The following is an 18,961-nucleotide window of genomic DNA, read 5'->3' as shown; positions in this document are numbered from 1 at the left end:
CTTTCATGTTGTTTATTTCCCCATCAAGTGACTGAACCTTCAGTGCAAGAGTGGCCTACTGTGCGAAAATTATAATATGCTCTGGTGTATCTTATAGATCGGGTTTTTTGGACATAGATATTGGTTATTGAATTTTTTTATCAGGGCACTAACAGTTAAACGCAGTAATATATAAGATACACCGGGGCATACTAAAAAATCACGACTACTTTGTTTATAAGTGTAGTGAAAACATTGCCAGCCAATTACTGGAAAACAAGTGCTCCATCATGGTGCTTTTCAACGCAGAGCACCTTCTTTTTTTGGGAACCCGCGGCCAAAGGAAGAAAAAGATTGAAGTTTAGGTGAAAGCATGCCGTTTGTGTCCTTGTAGATTCGATGAATGTAAACTAAGAAAGCAAAAGAGATGCTAGCGTTAGTCGTGCATCAAATCGTGGTGCAATCTTTTTATGAGAGCGGATCTGCTATGTTGTACAAAACCATCAACGGCTAAGACCGTGTCACGCGTGGTGGATGTGGTCTACAGTCATCCGTGGTTGAAAGATGGAAATCTAAAGGTTATATTTCAAGTATATTAACTCAAGTCGTTTGAAAATTCGTACAAAAATCGTTAGAAAATTAGAAATAAATGGACAGCTTCTCGTCTATCACATTCTGTAACATTTTACACTGTTCTAGCAATATGCTTAAATTTTCAGCTCCCTTGGTCACTTCTCCAGTCACCACCATTTCTCTGCCAGCATTCTCCAACCTCCCGTTTTCGTGGGATACGTTTTCTATTTCCGCTTCACCATCGTGCGCTAAACTTTGTTCATCCTCCATCCAGTCATTTGCATTCGGGGTCTCGTGGATTTCACCATCAGGAGATGTTTCAGGAAGAGCTGGACCAGATTCTAGCAAGGGCCGTCCTCTATGGGATGAAAGAGGGCCGCACCCAACTTCGATGACTTCATCCAGAGTCGGCTGATTAAGGTAACAGGGCGAAGGTCCGGTATCTTCAAGCCCCAACTTACCCAGGTTTCCAAAAACTGTGTTAAGATGAGGACTCTCCAAGACATAGGCTGAAGAGAAGGCCCCATTGGCTAAACCCATTAACCGCCAGTTGAAAATTCGTCGGAAGATCATAATCCAATTCGGAACTATATAGCAGCACGAGTCCTGGCGCTCAAGTCGGCAGCTTCTTTGTAGCATAACATGTGCCTCTTTTATAGCAAGTGCAGGTCCCATCATCGTACTTGAATGCGTCAGGTATTCAATCAAGCCATTTTCAAGTTCATCTCTCAGGTTTTCAATCTCATTTCCTGCATTACATCTGGGCAGCCACGAAATACTGTCGGGAAACGTTGGAAGTCTACAATCCCCTAGAGCCGACATTAGCGGTTCAACTTTTTCCGATGAGCTCCATCCTACAATTGGCAGGCACCACTTGACAAACCTGTACTCATCACTGAACTCCTCCAGCAAAGCAATCTCAGGGCAAGGCCAACTGGATGGATTTGATTCCACAGCAGCAGCAATTTTCTTCTGTGACCAATCCAAGGCTTCATTGAAGGCAAGGATACAGTGGTCTGGACCTACTTCATAATCTTTCATTTTGTCTAATGGGTCCAATGAAGAATTCAAGTAGGTCAGAATGAGTTCGCGTGTTTTCACATGATGAAGAATGGGTTGAAGGGGCGATTCACTTGCAAGCCATCGTAGCCCTTCCCTAAGTCGGTTGTCACTGAAAAACCCATCCCATTGTCCCATTTGCTGGTTTTCTACAAGCGGAACAACATGAAAGCTGCTTATTCTTGACTTATCCAAGTCATGGAGACCCAAATTATCAACAATAGTGGAGTCATCAACATTTTTCTTGTATGAGCCACTTAAGATCAGAAGGGGCAAGCAGGATCCATAAGGTATTGACATCAGAAGGTTATGAAGATGGACTTTTTGCAATTTCCAAGGGATGCTTTCAGATGTAAGAAACAAAATAGCACTTGCACCGGATACACTTTCACTTGGATTATCAGAACTTGCATCCTTGACCACAGACAAACAGCAGTTCAGATCTGAACCAGATTGGTCACGAACCCATTTCTTCCATATTGAGACACCAGGGGATGAAATTACAAGATCCTCATCATCATCGTCCACATCATTTGCCGAAGGCATGAGCTTTGAAAGCAACCAGGGGGCTGCTCCTGAGACATGGCTCCTCTGCCCCAGTTCATCACCTTCTAGATTGTTCATCTGAGAACATACAACAGTTTTCCAGCATAGGCATCTAGCATCCAGGTTTCTTCTGCCTAGTATATCCGCTATTACATCTGAAACATTAAGTCTTGACCATGACTGACCATGCTTTTTATATCTCTCCCTCAAAACGAGATCAATGTCAAACTCGCCAGAAGTGTTTGGTTGCTACAAAATGAAACAAAAACAACACTTAGATTTCTTCCCAGCAAATAAACTATGTTCCAACAGATGTAAAAACAATTCTCCTATAGGAACCAATGCTTCAATAAGTCAGAAAAGAACATTATGGGACATGAAATCCAATAAGACAGCAGTACACAAAGAAACAATCTCTAAAATCAAAAATTTTTAGTTATCCTTCCATTGACGAAACTATTGAAACATACTCGAACCAACAATCACCCAACTACAGCTTCACAAGCGGCATGAACAAGACAAGAAAGGAAATCTCTAAAATCTGAATGACCTAAGCTCACAAAGAAGGATTAAACTATTATCTTCTAAGCACAAACAAAAACAAAATGGCATGATAAAGCACACGGGCATATTAGCTTCAAAATATTGAAAAAGCTTACATCTGTCTTGAGTTGAATTGGTGGTCCCAATGATAAAGAATTCAATGCAGCATTTGCTGCTAACTGCTTTTTCTCTCGCAGTGCTCTTAGCTTCAGAGAACGTCGCTTCCATAATCTGATGAGGAAAAAAGTGGGAACATGAAGGTACTGGATAACAATGTCTTAACATACAGCCAAATAAGTACAACACGCTAAATACCTTAGTATCAATTTGAGTTTTGCCTCCTCAATTTCTTCCTGTTGAGAATTCTCCATAACATCATTGTTTTCATCTACCTGATGGAGATCTGGAGGTTCCTCGTCTTCCAACTTATCGGTGACCATATTTTGGAAAACTGGATATTCCAAACGGGAACTATATGTACCAACAGATGATCTCTCTTGTACAGCTTTTTTTGACTCAATTTGCAATGGCATTTGTTCCATTCCAGAATGCATGAGTCCCTCTGGAGAGTTACTAAAAAGAGCATCATAGTTTGGCTTCTTCATGGTATCAGCTTTATCAGGCTGGGGTGTAAATGATGAGAAAGCCCGCAGGGAAGGAGACACAGCAGATGCCCTACGGGGACCTTCACTGTATTGACGAAAAATTGGTATTTGAATCGTTTGCTGCTTTTGTCTGACATCTTCTGGAGATGAAAAAATTGGTGCTTGAATCATTTGCTTCTTTTGTCTGATATCTCTTGGGGATGAAACAACTTCAAAATTAGGCCCTTTTTCATCAACTTCACTAACAGATTTTGTTACTTCAATGGCTGGGACATGACGAGCGGGACTTTCCTTTTCAGCATATGAAATATTTTTTGGTTCAGGCTTCTTTGTCTTAGTCATCAGAATTTCTTTTGTTGCTTCAGAAGACAAGGATATGACTTGACTAGAACCCAAAACATCCTCGACTATCCTTCTTGACTTTTTCATATCGACCAGTTTAGAACACTTGGTAGGATAATCCTCATCACCATTGAGAAATGGGCCTTCCTTCACAATGTATGGCTCTTGGAATGACTTTATTGCAAACCCGTGATACTCTGAAAGGCTTTCAATTTCATCTTCCTAATTTCAACCATCAAAGAAGAAGCATAAGATAAGTAAAAATACTTCGCCCTTCCCCACAGGGTGCCAAAATGGAATTGTCATCAACCAAAGAATACATACCTCCATTGCCAGCCACTTGGCAGCATCTGCAATAGGGAGACCTTGGTTATTCTGGAGACCTGCATGTATAGAAGCAAGTGCCTGCGTTCGTAACTGGTCAAAACAGCAAAGAATGTTAGTTATAGGTACAAATCTAACATCAGCAGCAACACGTAAAATACACAAGCTGAAGATTAGCGGTTTATTATGGTGTTACAAGAGACCCTATGGCCAAATCTTACTGCCTTGGGTCTTACGTATGAATATCAATAGAGCCTAGGCCCTAGACAGTGCAAAGCAGTGCTGTGAAGGAGGAAGAGAGAAGAAAACACAGTAACCATGCTTTAATCAAGTTCAACCTAAACTTCTAAGTCTTCTATTCACAAAAGATTTTCATCTGCGTACAATGAGATTGATTCGCAACTTCTTCCCTTCTTTACATAAGAAAAGCTACCAAGCAAAAATCTTAAACGCTTAAGCTCGAAGAAACCACTTAGAAAACCCTAGGTATACCTTATTCTAAAAATAATCTATATTTAGCAGCAGAAAAGTAAAACTCTACAATAGCATAAGAATAATGGAGACTTCAAATTCTTTTAAGCCTACACTCTTGATGACACATTGTTCAAACTAATGCTCACAACATTTCCCCTGAATGTCACAGATGAACATAAATATGTGATTGATACAGCTGGAAGGGAAAATACAAAATCTTTAAAATGTTTCCGTCTATCTAGCTCAGCAAGTTTCTAAAATCACAGCACATACTGCATTTTACAGTACTTGCAACCTTAGCAACTGAATGCTTCGCTGGTAGATAGAGCAGTCTTATTTATTCTTTGTGGGGTCAAAGATCCCCATTTTGAAGCAATACCACAAACTAAGAAATTTAATCATACCTTTGAGAAGTGTGCATGCATTAGGCAAGCTTGGAGGTAACTTGCTTTCCTCGCAAGTCGAAAGAAAGCTATAAAATTACCAGTTCTGCAAGCTCTGCAAGAGGAAATCAATTTATATTAAAATTCAGTTTACACCAAAATCAGAAAATCCATTTGAAGGAAATGATTACCTGGCTACATCACGCGCAAATAGCACCTCTGAAGTTTGTCTTATTTCTGGAGTCATCTTTGCAAGATCAAGTGAGAGCTCTGCAGGTTCAACCTAGCAGGAATCCCGACACTTTAGACACCAACAAAATGAACCGAGTACAACAGAGTGACTACTGCAGGAGACCTTACCATGTACCCAGGATGCTTGTCCAGCTTGAGAAGGGCATAGTAACCTCGAAACTCTTTTTCCATAGGAATGTTTATTCCTTTCTTTCTGTGATCATCATACAATTGGAACAATTCAACAGATGTTTTATTCATCTGTTCGATATTGAGGTGTGCATCAAATCCCTCAGAAAAGCCCTCTCCTCTTGAGTATTCACATAATTCATGCATGACAATTATGTGAAGTCTTATCTGAAACTCAATGCATAACAATCAGTGCTTTGTACTTATCACCAACCAGATGCATATCCTTGAAGAAGAAAAAAATGCTGAGATAGTGTATATGTGAAATACATATAAAGGTAAAGAGGAGTTTCCGAGTTACTTATCATAAGTTCAAAACAAAGAGAAAAAAAAACATGAGCACATAAGAATAATTTAACCAGTCTTTTTTATACAGCTTGAAACTAGATGATGAAAAGGACCTCAGAAAACTATGAGGAAGAGCCCATAAGAATAAGAGAATTTCGCTATCCCATCATCCTCACTCCTTTCATAATAAAAACATGTCCGCACATTTTCGTCACAGTTAAAGTTGATAATTACGAGTTATGTTAAACAAATAGCATATCAGCAAACAGGAAGAAAAGTATAGAGGAGATGACTCACCATTTGCTCCAGTATAGTAATAGCCTCTTGGTTAAAAATGTGCTGCATTCTCAAGTCCATTCGAATTGCTCGCATTCGATCCCATAGGAAGTTGTATATGCTAAGAAACCTATCATTGTATGGCTTATCAAGCAAATTGAGCAAATAATCAATTGTCCTCTGCAGGATCGGCATTGGTCGTATCAGGTTTGCATCTCGCTCAGCTGTTCTGTTATACTGCATACAAATGACATTGAACATCCATCATGCTTCTTCTTATTAATGAAGTAATTTCCTGAAGAGGGGGCATTGGCGCGTGTGGGTGGGGGGTGAGGGGATAGCACAAAGAATACCTTTTTAACAGCAAGGGACATGCTGGTTTGATTTCTATCCCCATCCAAGCGCTCATATTGATCAAGATCCCCTTTCCTTTCTCGTTCTGCCCTTTCTGACTCTGAAATATTAAGGAAAACTTAGTTAGATTAAAGGACTGAATGTCTCACTCTTCTAGCACAAAAGAAAGCAACAGATAAATTACTAAAAGTGGAGCATTAATCTTTCATTGATATTTCCTCATTTACGGACCCTCGATATTTCAGTCAATACTATCGGCCATCTGTCCTACTTTCCTCCACATTTTATCAAGTGGTCATGCTTGAGGCATAAGGAGCCATAGATAAGTGTGTATCATGGTTGAGAGGCATACCAGGACACATATCCGGGCACAACCCAATAATGATACCAGACGACTCCACGCCTTCATCCTCAGGTAAAGCATTGCCATCAGTACCATCCGTAGCCAGTTTGGTAGATTTATATGCAGCTAATTTGTTCCCCTCAACATTAGATTGCTCATGTCGATTTGCAGAAACCCCTGGCTCTACAATATCAGGATTGTTTTGTGGAGTTTTACTTAATTCAACCTTGAACCGGGCTAACCGCTTAGCTTTGGCTTGCATTTCTCTGCAAATGACATCAGGAAAAATACTTTAGTAAACCTCAAGCTTGAGTAAGCATGTAGAAAAAAACCAACACACCTAAAATTTTACCGTTCAGTACCATCTTGAGTGGCATAAGAGTTTCCGTGAAACACTTGATCCTCAGGAAGTAAAGGAGGTGACCTTGTTCTTTTGGCCACCGGGACGCTGGTCAAATTTCTTGCAGCAGCTTCAGAAATAGTATTGCTTGCAGATTGCAAAGGCTTTTTGTGTACCCGAGAATCAGGAGTACTAAAACTGGTATTTGATCTACTATTGAACCCAACAGGAGATACAGAAGGCCTAGAAAAGGTCATATGAGATTCACTCAGAATATTCCCACCTAGTTTCTGGGGATGCAAACGGCCATATGCCATAAAAATGCCATTAAGAATAACAGATTTAAGTGGACAAATTCCATTGAACTTTTCTTTTTCCAAACGTAAAGATCCACTTTCACTTTACAGTAAACAGCCGCTTGGATAAACTTTACAATGAAACTGTCCCATTTATATAGAAGAAGAAAATAAGAACTCCTCTATTTCTTTCCTTATGCATTGCACATGAATCTTAATCATTTTTTTATGCCCAGACTACAGATAGTAAATCCCAATTGTCTTCACAAATCTCAAAAATTTTAATTTTCTACTAATATATGTTAATTTAAGTTTTATAGTCATCTCGAGGAAAATGTGAATTTTATTGGACAACTTCATTAGTCATACATAGTAAAAGTGGGAACCTTGTTCTTTTCGGGACTTGACCATTGTCATGTTTCAGAGGAAAATTTCTACCAGTACCATAAGACCCATCAAAAGGTGATACTAGAGAAGGTTCTTGAGGAGCCCGCAATTCAGTATGATCAAGTAACTCCCGACGACTATCCACTTCAGAAGAGGGAAGTGCATGCCTATATACAAAACAACAGCCTGTTCAAAGAGAGATCACTACGAGAAAAAAAACTGTGGGATAGAATAAGTTATCTTACAGATTAAAGCCATGTGTAAAAGCAACACACAAAAGGAAACCATGCATATCATCTTTAATAAAAAATGAAGCATGTACCTATATAAGAAAATAAATATGTTCACGGGGAAAATACTTTAATTTTTTATGTTGATCCCATAGCAATGAGCAGACAAGCAAACATAAAGGGACCAGTATTTTTGGAGATAATGTAGCTGAACTATTATGTGCTAGCCCAAAACATAGTTTCCCAAGTACTGTACATGACAGTGTTATGATAGCGTACAAAAGATGGTTTTCATCAGAACGTTAACAGTTTAATTGTCACCGAATCATCTCACACTCAAACAAGCACACACAAAGAGTTGAAGTTAGAACTTACTCTTCAATTCCAACAGCAGGATGCAAATCCTCATAAGAGACCAAGGGAGGCGATCGTATTCTTGGAGAAACTAAGCGACTGCATATATTTACAAGCAAATCTAAGTGGCCATAGGATTAAGTAAATTAACCACAACTAATAAGGCCAAAAATCAAAGCAGTCTTTCAAGAAGCGTATCCTCATGGAAACTTTTCAACCTCAAACAAAAGGTTAACAGTTTAAATGTCACCGAATCACTTCACACTCAAACACGCATGCACAAAAAGTTGAACTCAGAACTTACTCTTCAACTCCAACAGAAGGATGCAAATCCTCATAAGAGACCAAGGGAGGCGATCGTATTCTCGGAGTAACTAAGTGACTGCACATAGTTACATGCAAATCTTAGTGACTATAGGATTAAGCAAATTAAAGGAGAACTAATAAGGCCAAAAACCAAAGCAATCTTTCAAGGAACATATCCTCATGGAAACTATTCAACCTCAAGTCGAAAAAGTAAAGAAAACATATTAATCTCATTATGAATCAATACAACAAGCATAGATCATAGCACTAAAGTTGATACACTGACCCAAATTAAAGGTTGCGGTCATATGATACAGTTTTACGCACAGAAAAGTAAGCACACTTCCGACAGCTAGAGTCACTAGGTTGACATAATGCAATTAATGATGTAAATAAGTGCAAACTCATCAACATCAAATACAGAGAACAAAATGACAAAACTAACAAGAAAGAAAGCACTTAACCTTCTAGGGACACCTTGAGTGGAATTTCTGAAATTGACATCTTTAGACAGAAAGGGAGGCGATCTGATCTCTTCAGTGTCTTGGAATCTGGACACCTTGGCAGTAACACTAGTTCCAGAATTACGAGAAACAACAAATGATGTGACGGCAGATGTCCTTTGATGAGCCTGGGTATCATAATTCTTAAAGGAGGATTGCTGCCCACCATCCCAAGTAGGATGAGAATCTGTGGACCTGGATGCAAAAGAATAGCTATCAGTATGAGTTATCACATTTATGATTTAAAAGGATCAGTGACCAATCAAAATAAAACACAAGGGTCACATTAAACAGAAATGACTTACATGCAAACAAATGCATGCATGAAAATGCAAAGCACAGAATCCATGTTGCTACTGCTAAACATAAAGGTCTGTACATTTAACAGAAAAGTATACACAACGACCATAATATACAGAGGATGCTGGTTTGATAAAGTTAAAAATATCTAAACAACCAATAGTATATCTTTCAGAAGAAACGAAGAAAGAAAATTAATATTTTGTACACTGTTATAGTCAAAACGTGCAACACATATATCCAGCTCTTAAAGCCGCAATAAACTTATAGGTTGGGGTTTGTCTTTTCACATTGACCACAAATATAAATTGCGGACAAGCCTCAAGCGCTCAGTTCTCCAAGACCACATGCCAAAATTACTCAGCAAGGGGTAGAAGAGATGCTAAATGTAATCGGTTTTCTCAAATCATCTTAAACACATAATACTGAATGTACAATTACAGAGGTTGTCGTACCTATGGACTCCTGCAGATGGGTAAGAATGACTTGCAGCAGGACGAGCTCTTTCAAAGGTCAAATGCGGTGAATGCAGTTGCCCTGGAGCTTCAGGCCCCCTATGTTGAAATAAAAATCAATAAATTTTTAATACATAACGAAACCCAAATGCTCAATGGCTATTAAATCACAGGTGTTTATGCATAACTCAGGCACATTCATGCATCAATAATATATCACAGCACTATATTCTTCTCTGACGTGTCATAAATTAAACATGTGCCACAAGAGTGTGATCGCATTGAGACAGATACACACGGAAAAAAAACATAAAACACTAGGTGAAACACATAATAATGAATTTATATGTTTAATTTACAAGGGTTGTCCTTACCTATGGACTCCCGCAGAAGGGTAAGGTTGACTCGCAGCAGGACGAACTCTTCCAAAGCCTAAAGGAGGAGAATACAGCTGCCCTGGAGCTTCAGGCCCCCTATGTTCATAAACACCAATAAGTTTTTACCAAAGCCAAATGCTCGATGACCATTCAATCACAGGTTACACCAATAAGTTTTTACCAAAGCCAAATGCTCGATAACCATTCAATCACAGGTTTTTATGCGGGACTCAGCACACTCATACATCAATGATATATCACAGCACCATATTTTTCTATGACATATACATTAAACATACACCAAATAATTTTGTGATCACATTGGGACTGATAACAAAGACAGAAATCATATAACACCAATTGAAACACTTTTAAGGAATTTAAAAGTTTACAGTTCTTGGTGTTGTCATTACCTATGGACTCCTTCAAACGGGTAAGGATGACTCGCAGCAGAACGAACTCTTTCAAAGGCCAAAGGACCTAGAGCTTCAGGCCCCCTATGCTCAAATAAAACCAATAAGTTTTTAATACATAACCGAACCCAAATGCTCAATGGCTATAATTCAATCACGGGTTTTTGCAATGCTAATTAAATTAATCCAGACTAGCATATGACCCATAAACCCAAACAAGATATGCAGATTTAGAAAGCTGACAATGAGCTACTGTTATAGAATTTGATTAAAAAAAAAACCAAGAATTTGAATTCGATCACGAATACATTCTTCCACTCATACATAATTGAGCACAAAATTCTTCCCATTTATCCAAATTTCTGTAATATGCTTAAACCCAGAAAAGGGAAATTTAATATCTGAAATTCTTAGAGAGGAGAAAACACAAAATAAAAAAAATAAAAAAAGAATGATACTTTGAATTAGTTTCAACTATCCAAAAGAAACCCATGTGAGGAGCAATTAAGAAAAATTGAGAGAGCGAACCTGGAAGGAGAGCGCAGCGGAGCAGCGTCGGAAAAAGGAGGGTTGGTCGGCGGAGAAGGCGATGGCGGCCGACCGCTGCCGAAGTTTCCGAATAGTGGCCGCGATCCCGGCGGTCCTGTTGGTCCTGACGCCTTGCTAAATCCCGGGTACATTGTGTGTTCAGAGTGTGCCTTCTTGCTGATGGTTTGCCCTCTTTCCTTTGTTTCAAACTTTTGAAGCCGCAGAGAAAGCCAGGAAGTTTTGAGCTTCGAAAGCTTGAAACGCGAAGTGACGAATCTTAATGGGTCAGATCCAAGCCCGACTCAGACCCATTTGTGACTATTGGGCCGCATCACATCACCACTCCAAATAAGTGAGGAAGTGCACATTTAAATTAAGGTTATTTTATACACACCCCACAATTTTATTAAAAACCTCACATTACAAAACTTTTTAGAAAATTCCAGCTTTGTTTTGACCAAAAAAATAAAAATAATATTCCAGCTTTGTCCCTCATTCTTTTGGAGCAACCTCATATCGCCACTCCAAAAAACAAAAAGCACGTTTGCCGGCCCCAATTCTACAATTAAGTATGGACACGTTTGGATGTGATTTTAAAATAACTGGAATCATTTTTAGAGAAAATGTTTTTTTGGTTCCAGGAAGCACTTTAAGTGTTTTTCTAGAATTTACTTGCATTTTTTTTACCAAGGATTGGTTCTAAAAACATTTTCACCAAAAGAACTTTCAATCATTTTAAAAGCACATCTAAACGAGCTTTATATCTGATTACCTCAATAAACATCGGTCGGAACTCCCATTTCGTTGATTACAATCCAACACTTCAACTCACCAACCCGAATACTCCTTTACCTTTAAATAAAAGACATTACATGAGATATAATGGGCAAGGGGTTCGTGATTGTGCAGGTTCTTGGATGCCACCCCACAAGTCCAGAAAACTTAACTTGAACAAGAGCCATAAGGTCGTCTCCATTTGCTTGTTACTTATATATATCATCTTCGGTCGACTACAGTTTTAACTGTGCTTGATTAGACGTTCGTATGACTATTTGTAACACAGATTTCAGTCACAAATATACCCGGATCTGATGGTTTTGTAACAGTTTGTGTTGTTTCAGCTAAAATTGACAAGCCGATGGATAAAATTACTTCAGTATATGTGAATTTTAATGTGATTTTTGTTGTTTCAAACTTACCCTTTTAAAATAAAACGAAGTATGTGTCGGAAATTTGCTACATACAAGAGGATAAAAGGCACATATACACCGATCCCCTCAGATTGTATTTGTACAGAAGAAATTGCCACCTTTCAAACATCAGATAATATCCTTTTTGGTGAAAAGTAATATGGAGAGCTAGAATAATTTCTTTTTTCTCCACTTGAAAGATATTCCAATTTAATCCAAATGTGAGAAATGAGGTGTTGAGCGGAGATCACAATGCTCTAGCTATGTTCATTCGTCCATTTTTGTAGAATCAGTTTATACTCAACCATATATAGATACTTCGCATTTGGGACATCTTCTAACATCAGAGAAAACTTATGGGCGTAAATGATATTTGTAAAATTTTAGCAACTTAGTTCAAGAGGTGACCCGGCCCACGATAGGAAGAAGGAACCAGCCCAAATACACAAACCCGACTCGGATCCTTCACCTATAAAACCACCACACCTGTTATCCCTCCCATTTCATCCAGGAAATCAAAATGCCGAGAGCAAATGCAGGAAACCCTACGAATCCAAGGAAAAGAGCAGCCAATCCCCCACTACCAATCACCACCAACGAGCACCAACAACAAGTACAACAATGGCAACCCAATCTCCCTTGAAAATTCCACCAACTTCCAAATGCTCTGATCATGGAAATCCTCTCAAGGCTCCCCTTCAACAGCCTCTTCAACTGCATGTGTGTTTGCAAATGGCTTTCGCTAATTTCCGACCCTCAATTTTCCCCTCTCTGCGTTTCGAGATCACCCATTAGCGTATTGATCAAGAACTTCCCCCCAAAAACATATCAAAGAGGCTCGACTTTATCCACATTGAGGAATCTGCCCATTTGCAATGGCGGCATGAAAAAAATGAGGTTTACCCCCAAGACTAGCCTGCGCATTTCTAATTGCGCTCTAATAAACTCGTCCAATAACTTTCTTTGTTTGTCTGGACCTGGAATATATCACCCCCAATTTTCGTGTGCAATCCAATTATTGGTGAGTACTTTACCATTCCAGGTACTGATGAAGGTCGGCCAGGTTACAGTTCTGTTGGACTTGGATTTAGCATCGGAACCAATGAGTATAAGGTTGTGCAAAGTTTTAAACCGGTCATGAGCGACAACTATGAGGCGGAGATATACACCATTGGTACAGGAGTTTGGAGAAGCATTGGAAATGCTTATGGGGGCCTTGATTGTCAGTTACCATTCAATGCTTATCTTCGTGGAGCTCTCCATTGGGTTTCCCATGGTAGTGAATCTAGTGATGTTTTCGAGCTTATAAATTCTTTCGACTTTGAAAGAGAACAGTTTCGTCCCCTGCCCCCACCCAGCTACTTTGGACCAAGAGAGAAGCAATTTTCAGACTGTTTGAAGCTGGGAGTGCTCGAAGGTTGTCTCATTCTGTGCGTGTTTGGGGACGATTCTAGCAAATTTGACATGTGGTTATGAAGAATTATGGTGTCCAAGAGTCCTGGACTAAAACTCTTGTTATCGAAAACTTGTATGATAGAGAACTCAGCTGTGATTTGTATGAACCAATGGTGTATTTAAGCAATGGGGAAATCATAATGTCGTAGTCATACAACGACTGGATTGTGGTTTGTTATAATCAGAAAAGAAAGAGTCTTAGAGATACTAAATTTACTAAGAGTCGAGAATTTCGTCCTATTGGTTACAATCCCTGCTTCGATGTTGCAAAGGCAGAAGAGGTCAAGAGGTATTGACATTATACTGATTTGTACTTGCCAAAATTTTGCTACATTTCTCTGTCGCAACTATCAGTTTTGCTTCTCGTTCGTGGAAGTTGATATTTCAAACATATCAAAGTACTTTGTTAATTAAATTTGCCATTCTCTCTAAAACTGCATTGAAAATTTTGAACTATTCCTACCGTGATCTAGGACCCATACTTTTGTTAATTCTGTGGTTTGTTCAATTCGTTTGGTTATTTCAGAGCTGAGTATACTTTTAACAAAAATAAAGTTGCTACATAATTCTTGTTTTGAGCCTTTGAGTTTTGTTTGTTCGATCATGTCTTCGCCTCTTCGGTTCTATACTAGTAGTCAAACCACTTTTTAAAGTTTTTTTTTCTTCAGATTCATGTCACTGGTTAGCATGTTATGAACAAAACAGTAGTTATTAGTCCCCTTCAGTCTTTCATATGAGCTACACGACACCTAACAACTTAAATGCATATATATGATTTATCTGTAGATTGAGCACGGTTACAAAGTTATTAAAGAAATCCTCTTGTGCTTGCTAATGCAATGATCATTCTTTGGTGGTGTTCTAAAGAAAAAATGATCTTGTTCAAGCTTCTTTTTGGTTATCCATGAACTCGTAATGTATACGGGAGGAGGCTAGGACATTGGTCACCGATCATATCAACTAATTTTGGCATGCTTAATTACTATATGATATGCAGGGTGCAAGGAGCTAGGAAATGCGACAAACCGTCTGCTGAAGGGAGTTCTGGCTGTGCTGGTTCTGGGATGCCGCCCCACAAGTCCGCAAAACTTGACTCGGGACATGACTTGCATACTCTTGAAGAGGATCTTCCTAGAGCCACAAATTCTGCAGTTTCTGTGAGTTGTCATAGTTCACAAAATATCGATCTATTTTCTTTCTTGTGCCGGTTTGTTGGTTATTAAATCCAATCCTCTTTTGTTTTTTGTTTTTTTTTTGTTTTCTTGAATCTGTCCGATAGCAATGGCTGTTTCGTGGAGGATAGGGACTGCGTGCACTCTATGCGGCGGTGACTTGGGCTATCTTTTCAGAGGCAAGGGATTCCCAGCATGTCAACAATGCTTCGACGCCGGTTCCACGTGAAAATTATTCAGTTATTAAACCATGCTTATGATTATCGATACATTTCAAAGTACATAGAGGTAGAGCATCATAAAACGGACTTTCAAGAGAACCCCAAAAGCAATCTTGGCATGAATGTGTTGTGTTACCATGACTTTTATTTATTTGAACAGTGTTTTTGCTGGTTAAATTAAATGATCACAAAATGAAATAATGTATTACATTGAACAATGCATGGAGGAGCCAATGATCACCAAAAATATATATATATATATATATATAAATTGCGATTTCAGAATTCTTATTTAAAGCCCTTATCTAATGCAGATAGCAGAGAGCAATTAGGAGAAGAATGGCAACAAACCCTAATCTACGTCCTTGCGACGGCAGATTGGAACAACTTCCAAAGGAGTTAGTGATGGACATTCTCTCGAGGGTCTCCTCATGGCCCTCTTCAGCTGCAGTGAGTTTGCACATATTGGCTTTATAGTATTTCTGACCCTGAATTTTCACATCTACACCGTTTAACATTTCCCATTGGCATATTGAGCAAGAACGAACCGAGGGGAACACGGTACCACATGGAGGATTCATTGAAACTTCAGTTCACCAAGCTACAAGAGTTGGCCTGCGGTTCCGATTTCCAGGTCCAGAGCACGCAGTTTACTACCAAAAATAATCTACCTATTGACAATTTGCATTTGATAAACTCGTACAATAGGTTACTTTGTTTGTCTCGAATAATGGACAAAGATGACACCTTCTATGTGTGCAATCCAATCTTGGGTGAGTACATCACGCTTCCCCCGACTAATTGGCATTCTCAAAATTGGTGGAGAATTTTTTCAGGGATTGGTTATAGCACCACGACTAATGAATACAAGGTTTTGCGAACCTCTAGTATAAAAAATCAGAACTTAGTGTCAGAGATATACACCATCGGTACAGGAGCATGGAGAAGCATTGGATTGGCTCCTGCTTTTGAACAAAACATTCATGTTAATTTGCAAGGCGATTGTTTTCTGCATGGAGCTCTTCATTGGATTTCCAATAGTGCAGAATCACCTGATTATTCTTTTAACTTTGCAATGGAACAATTTCGACCAATACCCCTCCCAAGAGTAAGAGTTTAAGTCATCGCCAGTACACGATTTGAAGTTGGGAGTGATAGGAGGTTGTCTTCTTTTTTGTACGCCCCATTATCATATTTGCAAAGTTGACATGTGGATTATGAAGGATTATGGTGTCCAGGAATCTTGGACCAAAATTGTTCTCGTCACAGACACTGCCAGGGTATTATGGGGCCTTAGATATTGTTGTAATGTTTTTAGAGACTATCACAGTGTTTGGGGACATCTTTATGTACAATGGCGGTGTAGTTTGTTATAATCAAGAAACAAAAAGTTTCAGGGAAATTGAAATTACTCTGACTGACGAGAGGACACGTGATGCAATTTCTTACAGTCCATCGTTTGTTTCACTCTACGACCTAGGAGAGGAGGTGAAGTGGTACTAAAACTATATTTCCTGTCTCCTGACATATTTATGCCTAAATTTAGTCACGTCTTTCTGCTGCAACTTTTGTTTTTGTATGCTTACCATGTGATATGCAGGGTGTTGGAAGTATGCCCACAAAGCCACTCATTTGATGTAATAGCTTTTGGAATACTTATTGTATTAAACGTTTATATGTTTAATGAAGGGCAAAGCTTATTGTTAATCACTATTTATTGTATCATGTGTTTAAGCAATAAGGGAATCCAAGGAATGTATTTGATCTAAGAGATAAGTGATCTAAGTGAGTTAGATTATCGAGACCTTTCTCTTATGTTCATTCCTAAAACGTTCATAGCCATAGGATTGCTAATTGGGCATTGACAATCCGCTAAGGTTAGTATGTGTTATGTTGACTCAAGCGTGAGTATGACTAGTCTCAAGTCATTTAGTGTTGGACACTAAGACAAACACATAGGTGCTCGAAAGAGTAATCGAATACACTGAACAACGATCAAAAGAGAGTTCGAACATACATGTCATGTAAGAACTCGATAGTTGCAATATGCAAAGTAGTCATTTGACCTAAGGCATCATAGATGTCTAATGGTTAGGTCCTTGATCTTTGATCATGTTAAAGGCATTCCATTGGAGTGTCCACGACATTGTTGGGGTCAAGCTATCTAGTCATGTAGGCATATGAATGTACAACAAGGGATCTTTAACCTTCCATGGTGGAGGGAGAATACTCTAAGATATGATTCGAGAGTTTTTGGCCAAAGCATATGAATATAACTTAGGAAGTTTGTTCCAAATCATATTCAATTGAATCATATAGAGAAGTATCACATTGGATAATAGACATGAAACAAACTATCATTCAAACAATGTGATTAAGAGTATTGTATTAGAGAAGGACCGTATTGCATTGTAATTGTAACTGGATAGGTTCTCCAACCACTTCTACTTAGCTTGGGTAACCATGACATACTGCTAGGTGTCACTCATGGTTTGTGGAAGCCCTAATGATTAGCAAACACTAATTTTAAGGGAGAATTGAAATGTGGTTTCAATTCACAATCGATCGTTAAGAGTAACAATCGCCCACTACCTTGCTAATTGGAACCTAATGGATCGTACACCGAGTAAGGGCGATAGTGAAGAAATTAAATGAAATGGATATGCAATTAAATGGTTTAATTGAAGAATGGTCAAAGATTAATTAAATTAGTTAATTAATTTTACAAAAGGTTCGTATTGGGCTTTTAAGTTGGTTTTGGGTTTCGGGGCCCAAAAGCGTTTTGGTCCACAAGGCCCATTATGTTTAAGTTGTATGACAACTAAAACAAAATGGGCAAATTAGCCCAATAACAAGGTAAGGCCGGCCATTAGGGTGAATGGAGCAAACTTGGATTAATTACAAGTTTGCCACTTACTTGTAATGAAGTATAAAAGCAACTTTATAGCTTTATTTTCATTAGGGTTTTTCTTTGAGGCAAAGAGGTGAAACATTTTCTCTCTTTCTCTCTACAAAGAGGCCGGCCACTTAGAGGAGATTTAGCTAGCAATCTTTTCTTCTCTAAGTCATCCATTTCATCTTCACACCTCACCCTTGGTGTGGAGACTTAGAGACACCAAACCTTTGGTGTTTTGGAGATCCTTTCCTCACATCCTCAAGGAGTAAAGGAGCACTAAAAGGGGAAAATCACAAGCAAGATTCAAGTAGCTTGGAGGTGACTTGAAGGCTTGGGTGAATCCCTTGTGCAAACAAGGATGAGCTTCAAGGGTAAAGAAACTCTAAATCTTTACTTCTCTTTAATGTTGTTAAAGACTCTTTTGGTTCACCATATACTAGGCTTTGAAAGTCATGGGTTTTATGAATTGTTTTTGAATGCATGCCTACTTTAAAGTGTTAATAGTTTGCATATGTATTCAAATGTTCTTACATGTTCTTAGCTAGGACAAAATTTTTCCTTCACAGGGTTCGAGGCATTAAGAAACCCAAAACAAAGCTGTTTGCTGACGGGTGATACCATGGTGCTTATTCTAGGGTGCCACTCTTCAAGTCCTTAAATTCCTCCATTAGTTTTCATAGTTCATATGTCTATCCATTTAGTCTTTCTTTGATTTTGTTTGATGGTTGTTGATTATCTCTCCTTTTGTTGAACAATTAATGTTCTTTCTTTTCAGCTGGATTTCACTCGACGGGTACTTCATGCACTGCATGCGGCAGGAACTTGGGTTATGTTTTCAGAGGTATGGGATTCTCGATGTGTCAAGAATGCTTCGACGCAAGTTCCTGCTGAGAATTCTGCAATTACTTTTGCATAGAAAGGTTTCAGGAGGAACGGAATGCCAAAGCTACTTGGATGTCTAAGTTCCTAAACCTTAATAACTACGCTTCTGTAGAACAAACCGCAGATGATGACTTTGTTTTGTTAAAA

General features: G+C 38.8%; 1 protein-coding gene across 3 annotated transcripts; it reads right to left on the bottom strand.

Moving 5' to 3' along the window:
• Window positions 1-552: 552 nt before the first annotated feature.
• On the bottom strand, window positions 553-11,254 carry LOC126608067 (SAC3 family protein B-like). Of its 3 annotated transcripts, XM_050275828.1 has the most exons (19): window positions 10,999-11,254; window positions 10,471-10,554; window positions 10,055-10,153; window positions 9,681-9,779; window positions 8,887-9,120; window positions 8,421-8,498; window positions 8,138-8,215; window positions 7,532-7,699; window positions 6,862-7,092; window positions 6,519-6,775; window positions 6,166-6,266; window positions 5,834-6,049; window positions 5,189-5,416; window positions 5,020-5,111; window positions 4,850-4,943; window positions 3,972-4,064; window positions 3,016-3,869; window positions 2,817-2,931; window positions 553-2,406 (listed from the first exon to the last, which is right to left on the bottom strand). In XM_050275828.1, the coding sequence occupies exons 1-19, from the start codon at window positions 11,148-11,150 to the stop codon at window positions 619-621; spliced, it is 5,061 nt and encodes a 1,686-aa protein (XP_050131785.1). In that variant the 5' UTR covers window positions 11,151-11,254; the 3' UTR covers window positions 553-618. The 3 variants fall into 3 exon arrangements, with proteins under 3 accessions (XP_050131785.1, XP_050131787.1, XP_050131786.1); XM_050275830.1 differs by lacking the exon at window positions 10,055-10,153; XM_050275829.1 differs by lacking the exon at window positions 10,471-10,554.
• Window positions 11,255-18,961: the final 7,707 nt, after the last annotated feature.

This window comes from Malus sylvestris, chromosome 16 (genome assembly GCF_916048215.2).
Source record: "Malus sylvestris chromosome 16, drMalSylv7.2, whole genome shotgun sequence".
NCBI lineage: Eukaryota > Viridiplantae > Streptophyta > Magnoliopsida > Rosales > Rosaceae > Malus > Malus sylvestris.
This window is presented reverse-complemented; position numbering and strand designations above follow the sequence as displayed.

What these genes read in the sequence shown, in the direction of transcription:
- LOC126608067 (XM_050275828.1), bottom strand. Translation starts at nt 11,150, where the DNA reads ATGTACCCGGGATTTAGCAAGGCGTCAGGACCAACAGGACCGCCGGGA. An exon ending in TTACTATACTGGAGCAAATG is followed by an intron (nt 5,417 to 5,833) that starts GTGAGTCATCTC and finishes ATTGAGTTTCAG; the next exon opens with ATAAGACTTCACATAATTGT. An exon ending in ACAAGCATCCTGGGTACATG is followed by an intron (nt 5,112 to 5,188) that starts GTAAGGTCTCCT and finishes GATTCCTGCTAG; the next exon opens with GTTGAACCTGCAGAGCTCTC.